The 27,895-nt window shown below is 52.4% G+C and overlaps 4 protein-coding genes across 5 annotated transcripts in view; 1 reads left to right on the top strand and 3 right to left on the bottom strand.

The window, feature by feature from the left end:
* Positions 1–2,740, top strand: part of PDCD11 (programmed cell death 11) — a 28,136-nt gene extending 25,396 nt beyond the window's left edge. For both annotated transcript variants that reach the window (XM_062580352.1, XM_062580351.1), the window contains 3 exons: positions 185–338; positions 911–1,076; positions 1,905–2,740. In XM_062580352.1, the coding sequence (XP_062436336.1) occupies positions 185–338; positions 911–1,076; positions 1,905–2,076 (492 nt within the window). In that variant the 3' untranslated portion in view covers positions 2,077–2,740. The remainder of the gene's footprint in view (positions 1–184; positions 339–910; positions 1,077–1,904) is intronic.
* A 2,818-nt stretch (positions 2,741–5,558) lies between these two features.
* CALHM2 (calcium homeostasis modulator family member 2) lies at positions 5,559–11,638 on the bottom strand. The gene is made up of 3 exons (XM_062580622.1): positions 11,182–11,638; positions 7,871–8,859; positions 5,559–7,458 (listed from the first exon to the last, which is right to left on the bottom strand). The coding sequence occupies exons 2-3, from the start codon at positions 8,411–8,413 to the stop codon at positions 7,042–7,044; spliced, it is 960 nt and encodes a 319-aa protein (XP_062436606.1). The 5' UTR covers positions 8,414–8,859; positions 11,182–11,638; the 3' UTR covers positions 5,559–7,041.
* A 1,475-nt stretch (positions 11,639–13,113) lies between these two features.
* On the bottom strand, positions 13,114–14,237 carry CALHM1 (calcium homeostasis modulator 1). Its single transcript, XM_062580397.1, has 2 exons — positions 13,689–14,237; positions 13,114–13,536 (listed from the first exon to the last, which is right to left on the bottom strand). The coding sequence occupies exons 1-2, from the start codon at positions 14,235–14,237 to the stop codon at positions 13,114–13,116; spliced, it is 972 nt and encodes a 323-aa protein (XP_062436381.1).
* A 6,201-nt stretch (positions 14,238–20,438) lies between these two features.
* Positions 20,439–22,706, bottom strand: CALHM3 (calcium homeostasis modulator 3). Its single transcript, XM_062580396.1, has 3 exons — positions 22,420–22,706; positions 21,558–21,813; positions 20,439–20,900 (listed from the first exon to the last, which is right to left on the bottom strand). Exons 1-3 carry the CDS (start codon positions 22,704–22,706, stop codon positions 20,439–20,441), a joined length of 1,005 nt encoding a protein of 334 aa, XP_062436380.1.
* Between the last annotated feature and the right edge of the window lie 5,189 nt (positions 22,707–27,895).

Below are 27,895 nucleotides of genomic sequence, written 5' to 3'. Positions count from 1 at the left end.
GACATTATATCTGTCCTGAGACTGGGACTAACAGTTATGATGGGCAGCAGGCAAGGTACTGCTGATACGTTCTTCTCTCACAAATGTTTGAAGATACCTGGCCAAGACAAAGAATTTCTTAGAGCTACAAGGCTTTATCAAGAATCTGTGTGATCTAATCCAGTCTCCCTCTCTGCCCTTCCAGCAAGCAGAAGAGCTGTACCACACAATGCTGAAGCGTTTCCGTCAGGAGAAGTCTGTGTGGCTGAAGTATGCCACCTTCCTCCTCAAACAGGGCCAAACTGATGCTACGCACAGACTTTTGGAGCGTGCTCTTAAGGCTTTGCCCACCAAAGAACGTAAGCACTCTCCTCCCTATCCATGATACAGTCTGTCTGTTGACAGGTCTGGTAAATTAGCTGCTCTCTGGTATCTCTATCTTTCTGTGACAGTGTTTGCAGGAGATGCAAATTGCAACCAGCTGAACCTACTGCCCTTGTCTATTAGGGGTGGGGAAATTGCAGCCTGGCATTAATGCTAAACCTTCTTGCTGTAAAATTTGCTGTATTGGGCAAAAGCAAAGCACTTAAAGTGAGGATGACTTTGAGTCTCCAAGCCCTCTATAAAAGCTGAGTTGTTCTGGTTCCTGGTTTGTGGGGTTATCTCTGGCCCCTGCATCGTGCCATTACAAGCCTCTCTCCTGCAGAGAGCTGAGATGGAAAGTGAACCATAACACCTCCCCTTCCCCTCCTCCAATCCTACTTCGGTTCCAAATCTCTTAACAGTAGATTAACAGAATCTCTTAACAGTCTCTGGATAGAGACAGTGCTCTCCCTGTGCCTGCCTCTCTTCTGTGTAATTGCTGCTCACCTATTTGTTCATAGGGGAGATCGCTGCTATGATATTGTAATGTGTCATTTACTTGTTCCAGATGTGGATGTTATTTCAAAGTTTGCACAGCTCGAGTTTCGCCTTGGGGATCCAGAACATGCTAAGGCCCTTTTTGAGAGCACTCTCAGCAGCTATCCTAAGCGTACAGACATCTGGTCCATCTACATGGACATCATGATCAAACATGGCAGCCAGAAGGAAGTACGGTGAGTACAGCAGGTGGGGAGGGGCAAGTTCAGAGCTTGGAGCAACACTGGAGCAACACTTCAAAGAGCAGATACCCTGCAGCTGTTGAGGGCCTCCCAGAACAAAGGAGAACTTGAATCACCTGGAGAAGGAAAACTGGGGTGTGTGGAAGGGCTTATCCTTGCCAGGACAGAGGAGATCCACAGGGCAGAGGGGGGCTAATTTGTGGGAAGTGACCTGTGTCACAAGAGGTGACTTGCATTGAGGGCATCAGTGAGGTCAAGTGTTGCACTTAGTGGGCCTGCTAGGTTGGTGGTGGTTTCTCCTTGATTTGTCAGGATCCGTAATGTGATTCTGCCAAACTGCTCTGAAGTTTAGGTGCCTTGACAACTGCGATGCCGTCATAGCTGCTTGTCATGATGTTTTTACTGCTGTTACTAACTCTGCATAGGCAGTCTCAGAGCATACCGATCTCCTAGGCTGAGCTGTCCTTATGGAGGAACAACGTTGCCCTGTTGCATCTTAGGAGCGAAATAAGCATTGCTTTCTGGCGGCATATCTTGTAATATAAAAATGTAGAGATTGTTCTTTTTTTTTTTCCTGAGAATTGACAGAAGAAAGTCCAGCTTCCCACATTGTGGATCTAGCTTTGGCCCTTCATGAACAGAGGGTCAAATAAAGTAGCTGGATATTAGACCAAGTTGACCAATAACTTCTGCACTTTGCAAGCAGATAGAAGCCCTCTACTTTGAATTATTGAACAGTTTTTAGGAATCCCTTGCTTCAAGCACCAGCACTTTGTAGCAAGTTGAATGTCTCCTCTGAATTTCTGCTTTGGTTTCTTTCAGGGACATCTTTGAGAGGGTCATACACCTGAGCTTGGCACCCAAGAGGATGAAATTCTTCTTTAAACGCTACCTGGATTATGAAAAGAAATTTGGTACAACAGAAAGTGTTCTGGCTGTTAAAACAGCAGCACTGGAGTATGTGGAGGCCAAGAGTTCCCTTGCTGAGAGCTAAAATACTAAGCAAGTAAAACAACAGAGACTGTTCTCCTTGTGGCATTGGAACCAAGAAGTGTGGAATTCAATTGTGGGTGTCCATGGACAGTGAGTTTCCTGAGAGTGTAGGACCAAACTGGAAGAACAAACCATCTAAAGAAAAAATCCGATAAATGCTTGCAGCTTTGTCCAGCTGTTACAGATTAGCCTAGTCTCTTGATGACTTTGAAGCTAGTTATTTAAGTATAAACTATTTTATAATCAATTTGAACATTGACCCTACCTGTTCTGCCTTCCTATGGAAATAGTGCAGTTGTGGCCCCCTATTTTTAAGTACAGTGATCTCCTATAAATTCATTTCTCCCTCTGTCAAATGGCAGAAAAGATTCTCGCCTTTTGTCTGAAATCAGTATTTCAGAAGATTTGTCTCAAGTGCCTTTGTGCTGCCAGCAGCTGGCGGAACAACATGGAATCACAGAATGGTTGAGGTTGGAAGGTACCTCTGGAGATCTAGTCTCACCGCCTTGCTCAAAGCAGGGTCAGCTAGAGCAAGTTGTCCGGAACACCATGTCCTGTTGGGTTTTGAATATCTCCAGGGATGGAGATGCCACAGCCTCTTTGGGTAACCTGTTCCAGTGTTCAGTCACCCTTACAGTAAAGTTTTTTATTAGGTTTAAACAGAAGTTCCTGTGTTTCAATTTGTGCCCACTGCTTCTTGTCCTTTGACTGGACATCACTGAAAAGAGCCTGGCTCTGTTGTCTTTACACCCTCCCATCTGGTATTTATATACATTGATAGGATCCCACTGAGCCTTCTCTTCTTGAGGCTAAACAGTTCCTTTCCTCGTATGTCAGATGCCCCCAATCCTTTAATCATCTGTGTGACTCTTTGCTGGACCAACCCCACTATGTCAGTGTCTGTCTTGTACTGGGGAGCCCAGCACTGGAACCAGCAGTCCAGGTGTGGCCTGAGCTGTGATGACTTGGAGAGGAAGGATCGCTTTCCTCAACTTGCTGGCAGTGCTCCTCCAAATGCAGCCCAGGAGGCCGTTGGCCTTTTTAGCCACAAGAGCATGTGCCTTTAAAGCCCACAGCATCCAATTATGATGGATCCCGTGATCTCAGCCATCTCTGATAGCAAATTGCCAATGATGGATGACAAAAAATAGTGATTTTAACTAGTGATTTTCTCTTCAGGGAAATCAATAAAGTCAGAGAAGAAGGTTTTTTCCTGTGCTGAGAAAAACTGATTCCAACCTAACCTTCTACTTGGACATAGCTAAGCATCTTGACCGTTTATGTAAGCTTTATCATTAGTGTCAGTGCCTTATGATCCTTATTCCCGTAACTTCTGGTAGAATGCGAATGTGATCATCTGTTTTACAGAGGAGGAACTGAGGAAGAGGGGGAAACCTGAGTATGCAAACACACATGATTTTGCAGTGAGGAATCTAGATTGTGGATGCCTTGCTTCAAAATATCAAATCTGAAGTCTTACTGTAGGGACTCTGACCTCAAAAGCAGAGCTCCTAAGGATCCAACTGCACTGCCTCTGTGGATATCCAGTGTTAGTAGGGCTGAATGATTCAGCATTTAATTCATTCCTACATCCACTGGGATCCAGAAACAAGTCATTTCACTGTTTCCCCCAAGGGAGAGCTGAGTACTGTATGTGTGCTCAGTCTGCCTAATGCCCTCCTATGGGAGCAGGTTGCTTGTAACATTCAGTAGCAGCTGCTGCTTTCTTTCAAAACATAGCTGGAGAGATTTTTTTATTATTTTTAGATGAATTTGTTGCAGAATGAAATATATAAGCATTGCAGTAAAAACCAAAACCCCTTTGAGGTATTATTTCTTTACAGCTACTGGGGTTATGATAGTCTCTACAGTAGTCAGCAGGGCAAATGAAAGAGCAGTGTGTAATTCTTTCTGCTGGAGCAGCCTGGTTTAAACCCATCTTGCTGCTGGAGAAAGTGCCCAACAAACAAGCTGTCGACTACTCTGTGATGGGGCTGCTTTCACCCTCCATAGGAGGTGCAAGCTCACAGCATGCATGATGTGGTGTGCTGAGAAGACAGGCAGCTAAACTTCCCTCTTAGCGCTTCAGTGGGAGACCTAGTCCACTTGCTTACACTGGAGTAAAAAGCCACGTGGCTTAACATCCTCCTCTCAGTGTTTTTGCAGAAGTTAATCAAATCTAGACTCCTTCCCTCCCTCGTTTTCTTTGCCTCCAGCGTTTCCCACACCTCTGTAGCTCTTGCTCTGACTCCTTTCCTGTCTTGATACTTTCTCCCTTGTGCTGCCCTCACTGGGGAAGGATGAACGACTGACCCGGCAGGGGTATTGAGAGGCATGCTGATGTGCTAGGGGAGTCAGAAGCCCAGGGCTGCAGAGGAGGGGAGAAAAAAATCCCAACAGTTGCAAATATTTCTGACTGCAGTAGCTTGCTCCACTTCTCACTGTCACCTGTCCATCGAAACATGCCTCACAAACAAGGAGAGGGAAAATGGACAAGCAGGACAAGTCTCTGGCCTGCCCCAGCAAAGAGAAAGCTGCTGGAGTTAATGCAGAAGAGAAATGAACAATCAGGGTGAGAGCAGGCTGCAGCAGAGAAGGGAGAGTAAGTGACCCTGACACTAAGGACAAGTTCATAAAAACACTAGTCCGCCTCCTTAATTCAACTGGTGTCTGCACCCAAGAAAGCCAGACAGAGTAAAGGCTGGATTGTCCTCGCGATTTATTCGTAAGATAGATAAATTCCTTCCCAAGCATTGTGTGTCATGCCCCCTTCCTTCAAAAGAGGGAAGAGGAGAGAAGGAACTGGCTATGGAGGTGGTTCAAAGGAATAACTAGGAGTATCAAGGGAGACAGGAGAAATAAAGGAAATAAGAGGCACAGGCATATCTTCATGCTACTGTGTGTCAGCAAGTTACCTTGCATCTGCTGACCTGTGTGCGGGGGTGGTGTGCATGTTCGCACCTGAGGGCGAGCAAGAAGAAATGCAAATTAACTCTTTCATCTCAAGTTAATGTAATTTTATTTAACTCGCATCTGATCATTCCTGCAGAGTAGTCGATGGTGTTGCTGGGAGCCAAGGCTTCCCCGCAAATGCAAGGCAAATCTGTGAAGAAGCCTAAGAGGGATCTTGGGATTTCTTGCCCATTAAGCAGTCAGTGTACGCACCTCTTTACAGAGAGAGAGTACCCTCCAAAGCTTTCTTGCAAAGGGACATATTTGTAAACAGGTTTATAAATATATTTTCTTTCCTTTGTTGCAAATACATACCTTGACTTATCATAAAATCTGCCCTTCTTGTTGCAAGAATGACTAAAAGCAGTGTTACTAACTTGTAATATGTGGTGATGCTTTAAAACTTCAGGTTCTGAAGTCATCTGAGTAAGAGAGGATCTGAATGTTTGATAGAAAGAAAAAGTAAGTTTCTAGTCCTTATGTTCATTAACATATGCCTTCTGTGCCCCCTGAAAAAAACTTGAAAGGCAATGAAAAAGGATTCTCATTTAATAATTTATGTCAAATCTCTTTGTGTTTAAGCCCGTCTGAAATCAGTGAGGTTGAGTCATGCTTTTTGAACAATTTAAGGCTTCTCAGTAAAAAAAGCACAGTATAAAACTAAAGGAAGCTGTAACTATAAAGAAACAGTACAAATAGGAAAACCAAACTCCATTTTTCTGTCAACTCTTAAAAGGATTTCAGTAATACTGGGCTGATCCAGTGCCACAGGAACAGCCTTGAAGCCGCAGTCATCACAGTGAGAGCAGTCATTTTACACCTATCTGGCATCACTTTCAGAGTGCAGTTGAGTCCCTAAAACAGTCTGTCTGCTGCAGGGACCGTGTAAGGCAATGGTAAGAGTATAAGAAAGTTTAATGGTGGAGGGCTGGGGAGAGAGCTGCTCCTCCCTCATCCCATGCCCACTGATCCTTGTCACTGCAGGGTTGCAATCTCTGTAGCAGAGGGGTGCATGTAATGTGATCTTTTGGCTACCAAGTTTGATCTCGTTCCTTGGAAGAAAGATGTTCAGTCTTTTGGCCAATTAACCATGCTTATGTGGTATAGTTATATGTATATAACTGAATCGGGTTGGGCTCTTGCTGCAGCTCACAACCCAATTGGGACCTCATCAATGGTCGGATAAGAAATTCAGTGAGCTGCAGACAACAGTGTGGTTCATGCCAAGTACTGTTCCCTCTGAGCCTCCACTAGCTAGCTCAGCTGAGAGCTATTCTGCTGATGGTGCTGTCTTCCAGGTTTATAAACTCATCGTTGTGACCATTTGGGCTCATTTAAAATTCTGAGGCACTTCCAGTAAGAACAAAGGGAGTTTGGTGTCCTACCCAAATTCCAACTTGGTAATTACAGAGCGTCTCTCTAAATACCGGGAATTTCAGTGGTTCCTCCTGCCTTAGTCTCTCAGATATTCCGTGTGCTGGTGTGTTAGTGACCCATTCCTTCACAGATGCAATTGCATCCCAGTTGCCACTGGAATTTATCCACTGCCTCCATCTCTCCCTGCACTGTGCAGTCTGTGAAGTGCTCTGTGTAACAGGCACTGCAAAACTGCGTAAGAAGTTACTAGTGTAGTAAAACAAGAAGGAGTGTGGGATGAGCTGGTGCTAACTCTGCTTTGGAGGAGGCAAGTGAGACTTGCAGCAGTCATAGTTAAGAATGAGTCGTGCCCACCTTTCACTCCCCCAAGGTTTCTGATGGTGCAGTAGACAGTAGGGTACACGTCTGCTCTTTGCTTGTCATCTCTCTGAGAGAAGCAGCAAGATGGTTGTCTTGCAAGAGGGGTTCCCCAGCTTAATGAATTGCTTATCAGTCTCCACTTTGCAGCTGTTGATTCCTTTTCACCCGCAGAGGGAAATAATCCAGCTGGGAGGAATGTTCTTAATGAAATAGCCACACACCGATACTCATAGGCCAGTCAGGTGGTCTAGGGAACTGGTCTCAGCACCTGCCTGTCTTAGGAAGCCAAAAAGAGCATTTCATGGCCTTCAGGGCTTGGCCCGTTGCCTTCCACCCCTTTGGCCCATTTATGGAGCCGGCTATAGAGAGGGAAGCCCTTGTTTTCCCTGTAGATGTAGACTCCGGTAATGGCGTTCCACTGGGGGCTCGGCTGGACGCCCTCCACGGGGAACTCCTGCACCAGCTCCTTCTCCTCCTTGTCTAGTGCTACAAAGCCGAAGAAGTGCTTCACATTCTTGGCTGCCAGGACCCTGGAGTGGACCTCGGCAGTGCGGCGGAAGAGCTTGTCCTCATTGGAGCGGTATTGGTCCCAGTAGGCCTCCTGACGGTAGCTCAGCGGGGAGCAGCAATGCTTCAAGCACTTGGTGAGGAAAACCAGGACTGCGACTATCCCAATGAGCAGCCAGCCGAAGAGCTGAGAGAGAGAGGCTGTGTTACAACATGGTGAGATGGCCTTCCCCTTCCCTGTGCCTTCCCAGCTTGGGGGACCCCATGGGTTTTGTGCTTTCACCAGCAGTGGGAATTACTAGCTGCTTTGGAGAGAGGAGGGTGATGGGGCACTGGGGCTGCCCAGGACACAGCAAGGCTGTGGGATAAACCCCAGGTGTCCTCCCCTCTCCATCAGACCTGCTGGGGGGGATGTGAAAGGCTGTAACACAGCCTCATCCCTGGGGCAGCAAAAGCCTCATGGCCACTGAATCTCTTCTCTGTACTTTCGTCCCCAGATGCAAACCCACCCCTTGTGCCAGGAATGGGACCTCAGTGGATGCTAACAAGTCTCAACTGGTCATCAGCATTGCCTGCAGCCTTTGCCCCAGCGTGCCTACCTGGGACTCGTATCTCAGCCTCCTGGTCACTTCATCTCTAAACTTGGTCAGGTTTGCTGGGACATCTTTGCAGGGGAACCTGGCCAGGGCCTCAGCCCCATACTCAGCTGGAAACTTATCCAGGGAGGCGGGCTTGACGAACTCGCTGAGGGCGCAGATGTAGGCCTCCCCACGGAGCAGCGAGATGACTGACCAGGTGACGGGTGCCACAGCAGCCCGGCCCATGATGGAGCCAAAGAGGAGGAAGGTGGCTGCGGTGGAGAAGTTCTTGGTGCCCCGCTTGTGGCACTCGGCCACCAGGTTCCAGGTGTGGTTGTTCCAGATGACGCCGATGAGGAAGAGCGCCAGGGCTGGGACACCGATGGCGGCCAGGCCGTAGATGTAATTGCGGGCTGGGGAGCAGGGGCAGTGGAAGGCCACAACGGAAAAAAGCTCCTCACTGCCCACTGTGCCCAGGGCCACCAGGCCGTTAAAAATCATTACGTCTTTGCTCTTGAAGAATAGGGAAAGGAAGCGGAAGTTTTCAGCAATGAGGGCAGCCATCTTGTCCCTTGGGTGGGGGGAAGAGGAGGCGTATACTGTGGTCAGAGGCTGTGCTGGCCCACCTTGTAGCGCCTAGGGTAACTGCCGGGGGATGAAATATCCTCGGGTCTGCTAATGTCCAAGGAGCTGCTCTCAGAGTGCAACACCTCCTCTGCCACCTCCTGCCTTGCGTCCCAGGTGCTCCTTTGGAGGATGAACAGTGTTGATTGCCAGTGCCTGGGATGTTTAAAAAGAGACCAAAACGGGATTTGGCCTAAGCAACACGGAAAAGCTCAGTCTTTTCAGTTTCCCACTGAACTCTTGAGAAGAGTATCTGCAGCAAAGGTTACTAATAGGACAGCTGAAGTTGTTTCTGCCCCTGTCATCTGCCCGCTCTTCTTTCCTTCTCTTTGTCTTTAGTCACCTACCACACAGGCAATTACCATGAGCGTTGCCATCTGCTAAGCCTGCAACAAAGAAGGACACAATGTTATTAAGCAACTGGACCAGAGCACTGGGGTTTGAGATGTGTCCCCAACTCTGCTGTTGACTCACTCTCCAGCCCTGATGCGAATGACACTTGCTCACTGGTAACCACCTTGCGGGTGCTGTGAGATTTGCCTCCTGCTTTAGACCTGATGAGTTAATATTTAGTAATAGGAACAAGTATGTGAAGAAAATAGCAAGAGGAGGGCCCAAGGGGTGGCTTGAGTTTGCCCAGGAGAAATGTTTCCTAGCTGGCAAGACGTGGTCTGTGAGGCCAAGCTATGCTCACTGAATGCAAGGCTGATGCTGACTGATCGTGTCTCCAGAGCACCGAGTCATCTACCAGGGACCTGTGCTAGTGCAGCCTCAGATCCCCATCGGCAGCCTGTGCCCATCCCCTTAGGGTGCAAGATGCAACAGAAGGCAAGAGGATACTCATGGAGCTGTTGATACCAGCAAGAGAAATTATTTTTCTGGAAAAGTGAAGCCATTTCCCTTGATGACACAAGATATGAACACCAGAAGTGCTGATTGTGCCAATAGAGCTGGGCCAGCAATTACATAAGAGTTTTTGCTAGGACTGGGTGATGAAAGACCATCTTCTCTCCTGCATTTGGCTGACATAACTGTACTTGACAGCCTGGCCTAGAGGCCTGGCCCAGCCTCTTCTGCCATGCCTGGATTTGAGACCTGCAACCAGTACACCTCGGTGTCAACCATGCACTGCCCTGTGGCCATGCAGTTTCCTTAGGGTTATGCAGGGACACCCCTTGCCTGGCAAGGCTGGCCTGGGTTGTGCCCTGGCTGGTTGAGCCCTCTTGGCGAGGGGAGCTGCAGAGCAAGTCCAGCTCGGTGTGGCACTACTTTCCTGGGCAAGGTGGCCACACAAGCATTGTGCAGAGCATCTCCTGTGCCCTGGTGCCAGTGCACCTAACACAAAAGCCTCATGCTGACGGCACGCACGCAGGATCAAGCATGGGAAAGGATATCCACTCAGGTTTTTTGAAGGACAGAAAATAATTGGAGTGCATATCTGTGCTCACAGGAGAGTGCAGTGAATGTCAGAGCGATGCCCATTCCCGCAGTGCCGTGGTACCCATGCCTCGATGTCCCCTTGCAAGCTGCATTTAATGAATTTCCTCCTTTGCATTGTGTGAGCCCCACACCACAACAGTGTTTTGTCTCAGGAAGCCCAAAGCTCCTCACAGGCTCTGGGAACCCTCACTCATGTGATGAAACCCACTGGCCTCAGGGAAACTGCTGTTTCCTTGGCTTGCCAGATACAGGAAGGACACAGGCACCTGACTAACTGTCTCTGGCAGCTTGTGCAGGGCCAGCAGAGTTGTTGGCACATCTATTGCATAGGTTAAGAAGACACCAACATGCCTCTGCTCTGCTGCCTCCTGCCACCAGGGAGGTGGGCTGGGTGGCCAAGCCGGGCCGTCAGCAAGCCCCTGGCACTCCCCCCAGCTCTGCTGTGTCTCTGACCATGGCCTGTTTTGAGGCACTAACTCTCCTCGCTGGCTTGCAGCAGAGGAGGGATTCCCCGTGCCAACCTGGTACCGGGGAAAAGCCCATGGCGCTGTCAGCATTCGTGCCAACTGCACAAGCGGGCCCTAATCCTTATTATGGTGTCTTAAAAGGCTTGCTTCTGCCTTGCATGGGGTAAAGTGGCCCTTGGGAAAGTGGCCTGACCTTCCTGCTTTTAATCGCTGTAGCGTGTTGGCTCATCTTCTGCCCCGCTGATCCCTGTTCTACTCTGCTGTGCTGTGGGACAGCCGAGAGGCAGAGACTGGCCTGTTCCCCGTGCTTCCAACCCAGGAACCGTGCATTACGGTTAAGTGAGTCATAGCACCGAGTTCAAACCCCAGCAGTCATAACGTCTTCCTGCATCTCCCCAGTTTTCCATATGCAAAACTCGCTCGGCAAAGGAGACAGACCAACCTCAAACCGGAGCCGTGCGATGGCAAGTCAGCCCTGGAGCCTGAGCAGCAGACGCTCAGACTGCAAACGTGCTCCAGTGCGTGTGGTTCAAACCCTGTTATTAGAGGCAGCTGCAAATACTACTGATACAGCGCAGCCCTGCAACCTTCCTCCCAGAGCCCAGCCACGAGGAAAGCAAAAATCCGAGGGGCCGGCAAACAGGAGCCTGCCACTTTGGGGAGTTTTGCTCTTCCTCTGCGTAGGAGTGATGTGGCCTGTTCGGCTGGTGGGAAGGATGTTTGCAGCAGTTAACTTCTTAGTGGCCTGTGCAAAACGCCTTCCCTCAGACCTAAAAGCAAGAAAAAAATGAAGTCACTTACACAAGAGGTTGCTTTAAACCAGTTTTGGAGCCTTCCCAGCATCTCATGTGGTTTCCGAGGGGGCTCCTGGTGCGGTGGGTTTCCCTGGAGCAAACAGGCAGCCCAGACGCGAGGATCCGCCCAAGACCCGGCTGCTGGGCAAAGCGAAAGCTGGTAAAAACAGCGGCAGGGGCTGACAGCTTCCTTTTGCAGCTTGCAGAGCGTCCTCGGCAGCCAGCTTTTTGGCAGAGGGAGGAGATTGCCCTGGGCCGTGCTGGATGGGGCGGGGAGCAGGCACCCCGCATCTGCTGGGCGCCCGGCCGCGGTTGCGCCCTTAACGAGAAAGGGAAGGCTGCGAGTGAGTCAGTGGAAAAATGGCATCGTCGCTTCTCGAACCCGCCGCGCAGCTGTGCACAGGCGGGACGAGGGGGCCAGCGCCGGGCCGGAGCGCCGGGCTGCGACGCGCCGCGGCGCCGGAGCAACCCGCCATCCCCAGCAAGGCTGCAGGAGCTGCCGCGACGGGTCTAGGGGCCGGGGAAAGGGGGGGGGGGGCGCTTTTCGGAGTCGGTTGCGATGAGCTTCGCGGGAGCTGCCCACGGTGGGCCGGCTGGCCGTGCCGGGCTGTGCCGTGCCGTGCCGTGCTGGGAGCCACGCGCAGGCAGAGCCCGGGGCCGGGGGGGAGCCCAGCGCGGGGGGCAGCGAGCGCTTTGGCAAGAGCAGCACCTTCCTGCCTGACTCGGCTTTTCCACTTCCTCCGCAGATGGATGCCTGCGCGGCGGCGGCGGCAGCAGCCCCCTTTTCTGGCCGCGTCCGCCCCGTCCCACAGCCTGGGCGGGAGCTTCCTTCTTCTTTCCTCCTTCCCCGGCTCCCTCCTGGCTGTGGCTCCGGGGCGAAACTCAGCCCTCCCCAGAGGGCATTTTCATGCCCTCTGGTGACTCCCCTGCTGTTTTCTGCTCGGGGCAAAATCAAGCTAAGCGTAATGCCTGCAGCTCGGCCGGGACCGCCGCGCCGGCGGGCAGCGCTGCCTGGCCTCCTCGCCTCTGCCAAAATCACTGCGGGGCGGGGGGAGGTGGGGGGCAGAGCTCTGGTCCTAAGCCTCGAAATGAAAAAGCGCAGAAGCGCACGTTTTGCAAAGGCTCTTCTACGCTGGCTCTTTGGCGTCTCACGGGATCAGTGCGGCCGCCTGCCCGCGCTGCGTGCTCGTGGTCACGCGGTGGGGCTGGCGGTACGCCCTTCTCAGCGAGCCGCTGCCGGCGCCGCGCCGAAAATAACAGGGGTGGAAGGCGCCCTTATCGCTTAATCTCCTTTGCTTTGCAAGTCAAGTGTTGGGCCTATTAAGTTCGGGCAGGTGCCTTAATTAAAGTTTGGGCTGTGAAGGTTCATGCTGAATCTGTGCCGGGCTGTTTTTTTCCGGGGAGTTGGCCACATTCGTGCTGCCCTTGCTGGGGGCTCATCCGGGTCCCCTCCGAGCGGCTCCTGGAATTTCATTGCCGTTTTTGCCCTCTGTTCTTGAGCCATAATAAAAAAGCATGAATACTTAAGGATGTAGTATATACTTAAAAATGCGTGCGGCAGCAGAAGCGGCGGGAGGCCGAGCGTCCGCAGAGGGCGGCCGCTGCTCCGCGCCGAGCTTTGCCCGGTCGCCTCGAGGCCCCGGGTGCCGGGCGGAGGCGAGCGCGCAGCTGGCCGCGTCCCCTGCGCTCGATAAAGAAACCCCGACCGCTTTGAGAAACAGGTTTTATGAGCCCGGCCGTCTCGGCGCAGCGCAGGAACGGCGAGCGCGAATTATTTACCCGGCTCCGCGCGCGAACGCGCGGCCGGTTTGGCAGGACCGGCCGCGTGCCGGGGAGGGAGCCGGGCCGGACGAGCCGTCCCGCGGCCGGACCCTGCCTCCCCGGGTCGGCGGGGTGCGGCGGGGGGGATCGAGCCCGTCGGCCCCGCTCACGACGCCCGTCACACGAGGCTGCAGTAGGCGGCCGCCTCGCCGCGGGGCTCCCCGCCGCCGGCCCCGCTGCCGGCAGCGCTCGGCTCGGCGGCCGGGCGCAGGCGCAGCGGCGGCTTGCGCTCGTGCCAGCGCCGCAGGGCGACGTCCACGGCGCCCCGGTCGGCGAGGCCCAGCAGCTTCTCGGCGGCGGGCGGCGGGCAGCCCCCGGCCGCCAGCTCCTCGCTCACGCCGGCGAAGAACTGCTGGATGCAGAGGCGGGCGAAGGTCCGCGCGTGCTCCCGGCAGGCCTCGTCGAAGAGCCGGCGCTCGACGTCGCTGTAGTGGGACCAGTACCGGCTCCTCAGGAAGGCGGCCTGGCTGAAGCAGGGCCGCAGCGCTCTCACCAGGAAGGCCAGCAGGGTCACCAGCAGCACGAAGCACCAGCCCAGCGCCTGCGGGGGCGAGCGGGGCGCCGCGGGCCTCAGGGCGGCGCCGACGCGGCGGCGGGCTCCCCCCCCGCCCCGGCCCCGGGGAGAGGCGGCCGCCGGCGCGGCCCCTCGCCGAGGAGCGAGGGCGGCCGGCGAAGCCGAGGCTCGCGCCTTACCTGCGAGACGCAGCGCAGGTACCTGACCGCCGCTTCGCCGGCGACGAGCTCCTGCCCGGCGACGAGCTCCCGGCAGGGGATCCGCGCCAGCAGGCGCCGCAGCTCCCCGTCGGAGAGGCCGGGGCGGCTGCCGTTGCCCAGCGCCTCCGCGGGCAGCGCCGTGCAGAAGGCGCACAGCACGCACTTGCCGTCCAGCAGCGTCACCGAGACCCAGACGGCCGGGGCGACCAGGGCCCGCTGCGCCACCGAGCAGAACATGTAGCGCAGCACGGCCTGGTCCTTCCGCCTCCGGCCCCGCGGCCGCGTCCACTCCTCCGCCAGCACGGACACGTTGTTGTTCATCACGAAGCCCAGCAGGAAGAGGATGACGGGGGGCACCAGGAGGACGCCCAGCCCGTAGGCCAGGTTGTAGCGCGGCAGGCAGGGGCAGCTGAAGTCGAAGGCTGAGTACATCTGGGCGCTGGCGAGGGCCATGATCCCGCAGATGCCGTTCATGAACGACTCCTGGTTGGACTGCAGGAACTGGAAGATCATCCGGAATTTGTCCATCTTCACCTCGGCCCCTCAGGATCCAAGCTGAGACCTCGGTCTACCTCATTCGTCCCCCGCTGCAAAGACGGACGCCAGCAAGTCTCCCCGCAGCCGACTGCTTTGCGCGCGTGCTCTCACCCCGTGATATTTAAAGGGGGGGACGCGGCCATTTGTTTTTGCTGCTTGTTTTGCTGCTTGCAAACGCCCAGGGTTCATGTCTCCTCCCTGCTCTCCTGTGTCCCGGCTCGTTTCCCGCCGTCGCCTTTACCCGCGTCCCCGTTTTTGCAGCTTCCCAGCCCCGGACCCCCTTGGCCAGCGGGTGCAGGTGTCGCTGCTGCCGTGGCGCTTCCCGCCCGGTGCCGCCGGCTGCTCGGCTGCTTGCAAATGCGTGGGGGCCGTGGGCGCCGGCGCTCCTCCCCGGCGGCAAGGGCCGCCCCACGGCACCAGAGCCTCCCCCGTCCCTGCGGCCCAGCTGCTCCGAGCGCCCTGGGGGCCTCCCAGCCCCTCCGATCTGCTGCTGCTGCTGCCTCGCTGGGAAACAGCTTTGTGCTGCACAGGGAAGGGAAGGAGGAAGGAGAAAAGCCGTTCCCGGTGCTCGGGGGCATTTGTATCGGGGCAGCCGAGGTCTCCTATCGCCTCCCGGCCCGTTTCAGCCAGATTTGCAACGTGGCCCGCTTGCGGCGCCTTGGTTATCACAGCCCTGTGCCCTCAGGGCTCCCTAAAACGCCTCTCAAACCTGCCTCAGAGAGCCGCCCGCAGGCACGCGCCTGCGACGGGGTGCGCAGTGACCTCCCCAGCCCAACAGGCCGCTGCCCTGCTCGAGGGCCCGTGTCGCCGCCAAGCACGGACCTGCCCGTCCGGCGGGCCGACGCGCCGGCCGGGCGTGCGAGGGCCAGCGGGGCTGCTGCTCCCGAAACCCGCCCCGTTCCCAGCGGGGCAGGGCAGAGCTAGCGATGTGCATTGGCTGAACGGGAGGCGCTGGGGCTGCGATTTGCCCGGATGCCTTGGCCTACGGTCACGTTTCCTGTGCAAGCAGTGCGCGGTGCGGGGGACTCTGAGCTAACTGGGCTCCAGATTGGTAGGTCCCTATGGCACCGATTTACTGGCAATCCAGCTGTGCCGTTTTATCAGGGCTTATTAATTCTGCAGCATCAACCAAGCAATACAGACCCAGTGGACCTGAATGCCTGCGCTGCTCTCCCTGCTCTTTGGGTACCGGGAGCTATACAGGCAGAGCCAGCTCCAGTCGCCCGTGGACGCGTCCCATGTCCCTTTGATGTCAAAGCTGGGGTGCAAATCTTCCCCATCACTTCCATCCCTCTCCCCTTTCGCACAGGCATGGCTCAATTTGTCTCATCACTGCCAGCTTTTCAGACCTGAGGGCTTTCTGGTGCAAAGAAAATGAAGAGCTCTCGTATGCATTTGTTAGCACAGAGCCAACTAGACAGAGCCCTCCTAAGCTGCCCAGAAATGAGATAAAAACATTAATGATATGTGATAGTTGTGGTTGGGCCAATCTTAGCTCCCATAGGACAAATCAAAAAAGAAGTGGATTTGTTGTTGCTTTTGTTCTCCTGCATCTCAATTCCCAGGTCACAAAGCAGCTTTGAAGCACTAGGTTGCTCCCTCAAAAGCAGCCCAAAAGATGGGGGAATATTTAGGCCATAAGGTAAAAAAAGACTGTGTCATTGCAGGCTCTTGGTGTGAATCTCGGCAAGGCGTTCAGTCACTCCAGCCCCAGCACCCCCTGCATTGCTGATGTGGCATCAATATCCATCTGGGCGCCAAGTGAGGGCATGAAGCACCATGCTCGTGCAAGCCCTGAGCACGTGGCAGCAGGGAGAAGATCCAGGTTTTCCCCAAGGTTTTCTGGCAGGCCAGTAGCACATGCAGGAGGCCAAGCCAGGCCTTTTGTCCGCTAGTCAACCCCCAGTTGATCCTGGGCCCTGCAGATAATGCAACGTCCTCTCTGAGGTGCCACCTCTAGGGCTTTTTGATGAACACTGAGTACAAAGCACACTGGTATTACCTGGGCAGACTTAGTGCTGCCTGCTGTGAAGAGGTTAATTGCATGGTCTCATCAAACAGGAGGAGATTTGGCTGCATGAATACAGATGAGGCTTATGGTATTGCCAGCTAAGAGCTCAAACTGGTTTCCCTGTTCACCTGACAAGTGACTTTCTGAAGGGCAGTTCACATCAAAGCCTGAGTGAATCAACCCTTGAAAAACAGAGACGTTTTTTGATCTCCAGGAAAACTCTGCCTTTCATTAAACATGAATTTGGAGCCTGAGCCTGTATGGGGTACAGGATTGGCAGCTTTCGCTGAAGTAAGCAATAAGTCAGTGGGATTCAAATCAGAAACCATCAAAGCCAGTATCTTGGTCTTTCTACCCTTGCTGCTTTATTAGCTAGGGCCTTGTCTTGGCGATCCTGCTCACAGAAAGCCAACTCCAAACAGTTTGCAAAGAAGGGCAGAGCCAGTGCTTCCTCCCAGGATCCTGTCTGCTCATGCTTTGGAAGCAGGCCCTGGGACACATGGCACATGCTTGAGTCCATCCCAGCATGTCATGGTTCCAATATAACCAGGACAATCGAAGACTGGGAGTACTGCCTTTGCAGTTGACCCTGCTGTTTCTCTTGCTCTTGGTGGATGAGGATCCCCAAGCACTTCAGACACATCCATAAACGTGCATCAGAACTGCCCTGTGAGATGAAGATAAAGTTTATGAATGACCCCCTGCCCTCCTGCTTCTATAGGAGAGCACAGATTCCCAGTGGAGCTGGTGGGAAGGCACTTCTGGAAGCCTCTAGTCAACCAACCTGCTCAAAGCAGAGCCAGCTGGAGCAGGCTGCCCAGGATTTTTCTTGAGGTGAGAGGCTGAGGACTGGACACGGCTTGGGGCACAGCCTCCGCAGCACCGTGTGGAGGAGGGTAACAACCTTTCTGCAGCTGCTGGCCACTGCGTGTCATAGTGCTGTGCTGCAAATGCCTGAGGAAAGGCCTGATGTCAAAGGTGATCATGGCACAGGACTCCAGGGGGTTGGGCCAGGTGACCTCCTGAGGTCCCTTCCAACCAGAGTTAGCTGATAATCCTAAGGCTCGGTGGTGTGACTGTCCCATTAGTGTGTGAGCCTTTGCAGGCCTGCTGAAAGGTCTACGACAGCACCCTTAAAGCCTCTGTTTTTCTCCCTCCTGGTACAAATGACCAAGCTCCATTCTCCCTTTTTGCACTTTGTCTTTTCTGGCCACTCTGGAATGACTTAAAACTTGAGAACATGAAAAGCAGTATGCAAAGAGGAGCTGTGGACCTCTGCTCTGAACTGGGTTAGGAAAATACTTGATTTGACTAGTGCAGGGTGGTGAGGCTGAGCAGAGTCTCAGGCTGAGATTTGCAGTGTTGTGTCTGATAAAAGCAAACCAGGACAGTCCCCTGCTCCCTGCAGCATGTTCGTCCTGTGCACATTTCGAGGAGGTGCTAGGAGGGCGAGTGCTCACTAGCCAGCAGGCTGCTGCCAACCAGCACCTATCGCGACCGGCATGGGTGCAGATTTCCACTCCTCTTCTTAACTCACTTGCACAGAATGTGTTGGAACATAATCACCTTGGAATTTTTTGCCTTCACTTAAATTTGGTTGAAACCATCCAGTGGGTTCAACATGACTGGGAGCAAGGACAGACAGCCCATGCAAAGTCATCTACCTCACTTTTTCAGAAAAACAGATCAGGAAACTTTGGATCCTGTTTTGAATTGATATTCAAAGTGCAATGCCTGTTTCAAATGAGAGCACAGAAAATATTCCCTTGGGCTAAAGACAGGGTGAAGACTGCTGTATTTTTCTCAACCACTGCAGGCCAGAACTGGTGCCAGGAGCATGAGCTGTGAGGCACAGACCTCCATACACACAACTCAGTGCATCTCTGGTCCAGGAAAAATAGGCCTGTGACAAGCTGATGTGAGGGAGTAAATGCAGAAAAGTGCATTTTGGGGGACCTGGAATAGGCAGTGACGAAAGGGAATGATGACAGATTTTGTGATAAGAGCTCTGTGCTCTCTCTGAGCACATCCAGGTAGAGCTTAGGGATTTGGCCGGTCAGGCGGTTTTGCTATAAAAATGAGAAAAGCTCACAGTGGGGTGGAGCAGTGAGGAATGGAGCAGGGCCAGGCAAGGGCAACCACGTTGTGCACAGTGGGATGGAGAGTGGCTATCGAGTTTGGTGCCTCTTTGGGGCATGAGCCCTGAGGGACCTTGGCTTCAGCCTCTCTGCAAGCTCCTGTTCGGGTGCGCAGTGAGCGCCGCAGGACCAGCCTTCGAAGAGGGATGGGTGCAGAAAGGAGAGCGCTGCCCATGGAGCACGCCATGGTTAAAGCCCTGGGTGTGGATCAGAAAAGCAGTCAGCAATTTGATTCATCTACCTATTTCCGACATCGATTTCTAGCCTTCCTCTCTGCAGAGCAAAAGCTTGGACACGTTCAACAAGTGTCCTTCCTGCTGAGCCCTGGCTCCCTCCCCACCACTGGCCTCGCACCTCTGCTGGCGCTTGGCATGGGGAGGACGGGAGCCAGGGCATGAGGGGCGACACCGACCCAGCCAGGCTCCTTGGGGCTGCAGTGTGAGCGGGAAAGGTGCTGCGAGAGTGCATTTGCTCATGGGTGGGTGGTGGAGTTATTGGGCCTCCCTGTGTTCTGCCAATTATCTCCCCATTCCCTACCCTCATGCACATCCATCCTGAGGGAGGAGGTGACTCACCAGCCCCTCCTAGCAGCCCTATGAGCTAATTTGGGGCATTAATGTCTGTTTTCAGTTTTCCTCCTTGTTCTGTATTTAGTCACAAGGTGGTGACAGGTTTCTTTGTCCCTTCTCTCGCCTTCTGGCTTCCTCCTAGAGGCCTGGCTTGCCCTCATCCAGCTTTGCATAGCTGAGGGGACTTTTCTTCTTTGCCACCCATCCACCTTTCTCATGCCCCTTGCTCCCAGGAACCAGCCGAGTGTCCATATGAGCCTCATCCTGGAGGGATACATCAGTCTGCACTGGATTACATGAGATAATAAAAAGTTTAATGTATCCAAGTAGCAATGCCTGACAGAAGCATTCCGGAGAGGGTGCCTGAGACTAGATATCTGCAACAGGGGCTGGAAAAAGGCAAGTAAGAAAATAACTAGTGTTACAAGCTGAGAGATAAGGTTATATTCAAACAATATTGAAACTAAGGATGGAAATGCCTGACTAAAAGGGGCAAGGATGATCCTCCAGCTAGAGGGTTTTGAACTAAAGTCTTGCAGGGTATTGTTTAAAATCTGGATTCAGACTTTTCTGGCAGAGTCCATGTGTCTGTTGCCCTTTCCATGGTCAAATGCCCACGCTTGCAGCGTCCAACTGAACCTGAGCACAGTCCTGTGGCTTTGGGTATGTTAGGAAAAGCCTCCATCTCCCTGTCATTCTGCAAACCCAATCCAATCCAGGAACAACTGGTGTTGATCTGAGAGTACCTTCAATTAAGTTTATGCGCCTCAATAAATTCCGGCGTGTTGCCATATTTTGTTTTGAAAATGCATAGATGTATTGATGGGTTCCTAGAAGGAGACTGAATAGTTTGGCAGCTGGGCTGGGGGCAGCCAGAGCTCTCAGCAGATGGGAAGACGTGGGAGGTGGGTTTGTGTTTTTGAGTAAACATGTTAGCGTGGTATTAAAAGAGTTGCCAATTAAATCATTTCAGTGTCGGCAATGCTAACTGTCCTAATCAGATTTCAGTGAAGCGGGCAGGAGCTACTCACACCTCCTGTAAGCTGCCGTTTCAGTGTGTTTGCACACACAGCCAGATGTTGCTGTATTGGTTGAATTCCTCCCGGAGGCAGAAGGGTTTTATCACAGCTTTAAGAGCTGCCAACTCTTTATTATGACAATGGAGCTATGCAGAGCCCTTGGACAAGAAATGTCATTAATGGCAACTGAGTCCCTTGGATTGCAAGGACCTCACTAGTTCAGCCTGGAGATCTTGCTAACAAGGCAGGAGCAGCTCATCCTCTGTCAGTGCTTGAACCCAGCACTGCTGCTGCCAGTCTTGTTTGAGCCCTAGGCTGCTGGTGCTCAGTGTGTCCTGTGATCCTTGCCTTTGGAGTGGGAGTTTTGAAAGAAGATGTGAGGACCACTATCACCAATCCACTGACCTTTGCTTCCTGCAGAAACCCGACAGTGCCCATTGGGCACGGAGCCCCCTCTACACGTCAGTGAGCTGGGAGGGTTGGGGCCGGCTGCTGGGGCCATCAGCCCAGGGCACCAGCAATCGCTCTCTGCCCAGAGGATGCCGCTGGGTCACCTGGCTCACATCCAAGGGCGGTTTCTCATAGTACCATGTTTGCAGAAGCTCATTCACCTGATCCTGGTTTGTGATGCCCTGGAGAAGGTCTTCCTCTCCTTTGGCCTCCTGCTCCTCCCTGTGCAAGTTGAAACTGTGCAATTTGATCTCTTTCCGCATGCTTTCAAAGAAGTGGAGGATGCATTGGTGAGCAAAGTGCCGGCTGTGCTCGCAGCAGGTTTCCTCAAAAATCTTCTGCTCGATGTCAATGTAGTTGCTCCAGTAACGTGTCTGTAGGAGGGTGGCTGGGCTGAAGCAAGGTCTCAGCCAATGGGCAAGGAAAGCTGCTACAATCAAGATCAACAAAATGCTCCAGCCAAGTGCCTGGGTGATAAGAAATAAACAGTTACACCAGGAACATTCCTCTGCCACCTACAAGGGCTTCAGCAGGGAGGCGAAGGCTGTCGAGACTATACGTAACTCCCTTTAGTAGGAAGTAGTGCCTATTTTCAGCGCCCTCCCACCAGCCCTATCCTTAACCTGGTATGGTCCTGGACTGGGAACAGGGTGTGGAGTGTTAGCGTTCCACTGCCAGCCACATCCTGTTCCCATGTCAGTCCTGAGCAAGCCCCTTCTGGTCTCCTAGCTTTCACTGTCCTTAAAGCAGTAGGTCTTACCACCCAGGAGAGTTGGGAGGTCTGCAGGTAGAAAAGTCTTCTCGTCCTGAATGGAAAGGGCCTTAGGAGACCCAGATATTCCTCACAACTTGTTTTTTACTCTGTGGGTTTAGGAGTTACTGCTTTTTTCTAGAAAAAAAGTTCTGTTAATCAAACTGTTTTATTTCTGTCCCTTTCCCTACCTGAGTGACTCCCCTGGAGATTATCACTGAGGGGTGCACCACGCTGGGGCATGAAGAAGCAAAGAGCAGTCTTGCTCCCCATCCGGACATGGCAAAGCTCTTGCTAACTCAAGGATGAGTAGGAGCAGCTGAGACTCCCCCACTGTCTCTAGTGGCAGTGGGGAGCTGCGGCAGGGACTTACCTGGGACCAGCACCGCAGATACCTTGACACTGCCTTTCGGGTTGTGCTGTTCCTCATGAGCTCGTCATCTTTGCAGGGCACCTTGGCGAGCAGCTGCTGCACTTGTGCCGGGGTGGCGTTGGCAAAGCCCGCAAACTTCTCTGGATCCACAGAGCCGCTGAAAGCACAGATAAAGCATTTCCCATCCAGGAGGGTGGCTATGATCCAGACGATGGGGGCAATCATGGCTCGCTGCAGGATGGAGGAGCACATATACCTGAGGCAGGAGAGAGACCTGTGAGCAGGTACGTGCTGCGAGCTTTCTCCTTGTCCGTGGGGCTGGAGGGGTATGGACAGCCCTGGAGCTCAACAGCCCCTTCCTGGGCTAACTGATTCACAGGACTTTCCCCAGCCTTGCTCCCGCTAATGTCTGTTCTGCTCTGGGTCTCTGTGCTGGTGCTGCCTCCCACTGCAAACCTGCTCCAGTGCACGGCAGCACTTTGCATACCGTCTAAGCCTGGTGCAGTGCACAGTCCTGTCATTTCATCTGGAAAAGAAAACATGCTTAATCTGTTTAATCCTGCTTATATCTGGAAAAAAATTAATTGCTGGCAGGACTGTTCGATGGGGACAAAAACGCCCCTCGCTGCATCTTCTTGTGCATTTAAGCACATTGGGCAAAACCTGTGTGTGCGCTAAGGGCAGACAGCGGCGCGGTTTCCCAGCGCCGCGGCGCACGTACGCGCTCCTGGCAGCCTCGCCGGGGCCAGGGACCGGCTGCCTGCGGCGGCCAGGTCTCGGGAGCCGAGTTCAGACAAAAACGAAGTAACAGGGGAGAGCGGAGACACGCCAGCGAGATGGCTCGGCGCGAAATGATTCCCACCTGATAACGGCCGGGTCCTTCCTCCTGCGCCCCCGCGGCCGCCTCCACTCCTGCAGCAGCGCCGCGGGCTGCCGGGTGAGCAGGAGGCCGCAGAGCAGGAGGGCGACGGGGGGCACCAGCAGGACCCCCAGGCCGTACGCCTCGTTGTACCGCGGCAGGCAGGGGCAGCTGAAGTCGAAGCTAGCGTACATCTTTACGCCAGCCAGGGCTAGCAGCCCGCAGATCCCATTCGTCACAGACTCCGAGTTGGACTGGAAGTATTGCAAGATGAGGCGGAAACGGTCCATCGGGTGTTTTCGGAGAGGGCTGCCGTTCCTGGGAAGCTGTCGACCTCTGCGGGCCACCGGTGCAGAAGCGAAGCGGCTCCTCCACCTCCCAGAGCTTCCCGGCACCCCAGCCCCAGAGCACGTGGTGTCCACGGGTCGGGCTCCAGCCGGACACTTCGCGTTCAGGGCAAGGATTCGGCGCTCGGCGGCTTTTCGAGGCAAGCAGGTGGATACAGCGGCCGGGCACCCCCTTCCCCGGGGGACGCTGCCTCCCCGTCTCCAAGCGCCGGCTGCCGAGCGGGAGAAGCTGGGCCAGGCAAATGAGCTCATTTGCGTCCCCGCTACCTCCCGGCTCTGGCGACGCTCACATTTTCCTATAAAAGTGAGCTGAAAGGTCTCAAATACGCAGCCTGCATGTGCCATGCTGCCCACGGTGAGTGTCCACAACACACCTGTGCCTGAGACCTTTGCATGAAGGCTGCTCCTATTTTCCATATACGATGCCTTTCGTGAGGCTGGTGAATATTAAAAGCTGCCATTTGGTGTAGCAGAGGATGTTATACTGGGAAAATTCATGCGTGCCTGCTTCTAATACTGGGTACGTATTCTGGCTCTATGTGTGCTGCCGCGACCCATCAGAGCTGCACACGGCAGGTTGTGCCTGGAAAGGCTCCTTCCTACTCCCAATCAGAGACACAGTGCAATCACAGCCACTTGCATGGAGGAAACACCTAGATAGCTCTAAGCGAGTGAGTTGCTCTCCTGTGGGACTGCATTATAATCGCTGGTCACTGTTATTTTAAATATCCCAAAGGCAACCTCAGCTTTCCTCTCAAAAGCTGATTTTATGGATAAATACAGCTCACTGATACATAGGAGATCTCATTTTTTTTCTGATCTATTCAATAGCCCTGCTGAATCGTTCAGTCTCATCATTCCCATCGTCTGTTCCCATTCCCTGCTTTCATTCGAAAGCATTTGCACACTTCTTCACAACTCAGGTTTCCACGTATGTTCAAGGAAAAAAAAGGCTTCATTTACCTGTTTTGTTAAAAAAGAGAAGAACCATCTCCACCAAAGTCTACTCGCTTTCAATGCTAAGGTTTGTCACCCCACCGCAGCAGATGTACGCTGCTGGCTACAGGCAGGCACCTGCTCCTTTTACGGGCCTGGCTGGTTTGCCAGGATCATACGGACAGGGGGGAAAGGGTCTGCATCGCTGCTCGCAGGCACATGTACATGCAAACACCAGGTACGGGATGCGTTCTGGCAAAGTCATCTCCTCCGATCTATGCAGCAACACAGGCAATTGAGTTAATGAAATGCAATTGCACCACCCAGGAGATCTGTATTGTCTTCTGCTGGTGAATGGAAATGGCTGTTAAAAGTGCACCCATCGTCAGTAAAAGCCCGCAGCTAATCAGCCGCCCTTTCCATTTTGCTGGTGCGAGGCAGCATCAGGACACCTTGCTGAACTCTGCAGGCCTGCCAGTTTCCAAACTGCTATAATGCTAGTTGGGTTTCTTGTTTAATGTCTTGATTTTTTATGCTGACTTGGGTTCAGAAAGTTTTGTGAGCTCTCAGTGGAGCAGTTACTCCAGACAAATCATTTGCCTTCCAGCTCTCCTAGGGAAAACATAGTAAAGGCTAAATGGTTCCTCGCAACTCAGCAAAATAAGGTATAAAAAAGGTAGGAAGACCCCTCCGTACAGGACAAGCTACAAGGAAATTCATTTCTCCAAAACACAGTCACCTGGACTGGACATCTGGGGTCTTCAAAAGATGCTTCATGGAAATTATTGCCAGCTACCGTGAGCTGAGCTCTTACCGTAACTCAGAGCCGAGTAGTGGAGTTGATGAGTTGCCGAAAGAAGGAAATGTTCCTTAATTTGTGGCAAGAGCCATAGGGAGCTCGGTGGGGTGAGAGGGGAAGGACTCTGAGGTATGCAAATTGCTAGACACCAGCAAATGTTCACAGTGAGTTGCAAAGATAAGCACCTTCTTATTTATTTATTTATTTTATATTCAGCTTGTTCTTCATTAGAGTGAAAGCAAAATTATCCATCCCCTCCCCTCCAACAAAGGGAAAAAGTGCTACATTGCTGGCAGCATCCGTGCCACCTGGACCTGCAGCGATGCTACTCATGTCTTGGCAGGAGTGAAGGCGCCAGCATGTCTGCCCGGAGCCATGTGCAAGCTCTGCCCCCAGCCTGTGCCCGCAGCGAGGCCGCGGACGCCTGGGGCCGAGCCCGGGTCCGTCACATTGGCTCTGCACGTGTCGCTTGTGCTGGGAACCGGTGATTTACCCTGTCCGTAGCTTGCGCCCATGGGAGCAGGCTGCCTCCAGGATCTTGAGCAGCGCAAGGTGGCCCACTGGCTGAACCCTCCTGGGCGATGGCATGGGGCATACTGAGTTACCTCTCTAGGAGCCTGTTTGCAGTTATCTATAACTTTGACAAGTTATTTAATTACCCAGGCTGAAATTTTCTGTCCTCAACAACCACCTCAGGCTAAATATTTTCAGGAAACCTCTACACAGATTGGTCAGCTGCTCCTGAGAATGATGTAAGGGTAAAAAAGGGACTTTTCTTCCCCTGCTAAAATGGGGCGTTTTGTCAGCTTGTGCCTTTCCTGTCCTGGAGAAATGTACTGAAATGAAGAATTTGTTTGCTGACCAATGTAGAGTCCTGGTGAGACAGATTTCTCCCATTCCAGCTCAAATATTTCCCCATATCTTGTGTGAGTTTTTTCTCCCAGACTATTGCCTTCCTTTCAGACGAAGCTAAATAACTAAATACACAAATGACCAGAACCACCTCAAGCTGGACAGCTGCATGGGGAGCTTCTGCACCAGCTTTGGCAAAATCTGCACATCTCTTAGTGTCCTGCATGTGTGGCAAGAGCAGCAGCAGGAATTTTGATCTGCTCTGGCAATTTAATTTAGGAGACAGTCAGCTTTGGAAGAGACTACAAGTGAAATAGGGGAACTAAGCCAACAAAAGAAAATATGCCACTGGCAATATCCTTTTAATAACCCACAGCTCAACCACCCAAAGCAACAGCCGGCCCGATCTGCAGCTGGTGACTGCCCTGCTGTGGCGGGCAGCTGGAGCAGAGACCTTGGGGGGCCCCTTCCCGTGTCCAGCAGCGAGAGCCTGCCCAGGTGGGAGGATTTCAGTTGGGAAGCAGATGCAGGGTGTGGGCTAAGGGTTTAAGGATGAACATCAGCAACCAGCGACTTGCGTTTCTCGCCTTGGTTTCCCTCCACGACATAGGGATAGGAGTGCATCCATGCTTACCTGCCATGTCAGGACATTGGGAGGATTAACTAATCCCCTTGTAAATGCTGCATGTCCCTGGCGTAAGGGCTGCTCTGTCCTTCCGGTACCTCTCACCTGTTGAACTGGAAAATTCCTTCAAGCTGCCCATGTTTATTAGAGGATGAGGCTGAACATTCCTGCAAAGCTTAAAGAAAATCTGTCACCTTGTATTTAAGTGAAGGACATTGAAAGCATAGATCACCTTTACTAGCAGAAATGCCTGCAGACCAGTATCTCTGTGTTTCTCTGTAATTTGGATGGGCCTGCTGCTCACCTTGGAAGCACATAGGTAAACACCCTGGACTGCCTGCCTATATTTGATTAGCAGGTTGCAGCTGAGCACTGATTTTATTCCCTTTATTCTAGACCTCTTGGGGAGTGATGTCCCAGCAGTATCTGAGGAAATTCGAGCAGGCATCTTTGCCTTTGTTCTGCAGTGGAACAACACAGTTGCAAAGCTGGCAGAGGACTTTAACCCTCTGTGCTTGGAAATCTTCAATGTCTTAGATTTATTGCAATAGAAATCATCTTCCATTTCCACTGCCCATGAAGGAGGGCATGGGTTCCTCCCTCCAGATACCACACAGACCCTGAATTGTCATTGGCAGCAGAGACAAACTGGAGCTTAGCTCCTTGGGGCAGGGACCACCCGAATCTGCATATTTTTGTGGAGCTAAGCCCCCTGCCCAGGCTAAGCAAATAACAATTAATGACCACTGAATGATTAATGAGATGCTAGAAAAATAATAGCAGCATTGTGAAATGTTGTTTGTCTTCACTAATAGGGCTCCCAGGAGATGAGATACTCCTGTGTGCTGCCTCATAACTTCATTAAAGCACCAACATGCAGCTGACTGCCAGTGAGGAAATATATGACTTTGTTGTATGTTGGTCTTCTTAAGAGCTCATTATATACTATTCTCCTGGCCATTAGAGCTTATTTTTCTGGCTTATGTGAAAGCCTTATTTCCTGATCTCTGCATTGTCTCAGCCTTGACCTAATTCACATGATTTCTGACTGAGAACGCTTTCTGCAAGGCCATTTTTCTGTGTGGCTTCGAATTGATGCTGCAGCGAGATATTCCTAGATGGAGTCTCTTCTCATCTTGAGAGTGAAATAGGGAATAAGGCAAAGAATTAGGCTGATCTCTTAATATCCTGGCTCAGTGATTTTCAGTCTTTTCTGATTTGCTAACACTCATGCATCTTCTGACAGAGGTGCAGGCCTTGGATAGCAGATTTAAGGTTGCTGACATTTAACTAGCTTTCCTTGTTATTTTTCCCATCCTCTTAAAATCAGACTTTATCTCTGGTGAGTCCACAGTTTACAGGCTGAAAAGTGCTGATAACAAACTTTTCTTGAAAGATCAATTGGTCTTCGGTTTGCAGAGATGTCATAGAAACCATCTGGGTGCTTAAAAAGAAATAGACCTCTGGTGTGAAGTGTGTCTCCATGCAGCGACCCCAGGCCTGAGCATCCACAGTGGGTTCAGGACTGGCATAGAAGGTCCTAGTCCTGCGTTATTGCTTTGGGAGGCAGGAGAAGTCCTTCTGTAGCTGGAGCTGGTTAAGCCAGGATTTATGGCTGTGCTGTGTAATTATTTCACCAAAGACCCTCAGGTAAGTCACAGCTAAAAGCTGTTTCTGCCACTATATTCTCTTCTACCAGCCAGAGCAGCTCTTGATTAGCAGGTGCAAGATCTCTCTATTGGCAAATTTTGGCTGCCAATGCTCAAATGCAATGCACGTGTTGGATTACTGACATTCCTCTCTGGACCGTTTTAAATGAGCATCAGATAATAAAAGCTTGCTTTGTTTAACCATAGAGAATACTGCTTTGCAAAATAAACTCTTGATCATGTTCCAGATCTCATTACAAGGAGTTCCACA

Source organism: Rhea pennata, chromosome 7 (genome assembly GCF_028389875.1).
Source record: "Rhea pennata isolate bPtePen1 chromosome 7, bPtePen1.pri, whole genome shotgun sequence".
In the NCBI taxonomy this organism is placed as follows: Eukaryota; Metazoa; Chordata; class Aves; order Rheiformes; family Rheidae; genus Rhea; species Rhea pennata.
The sequence above is the reverse complement of the archived record's forward strand: the minus strand, read 5'-3'. Positions and strand labels throughout refer to the sequence as shown.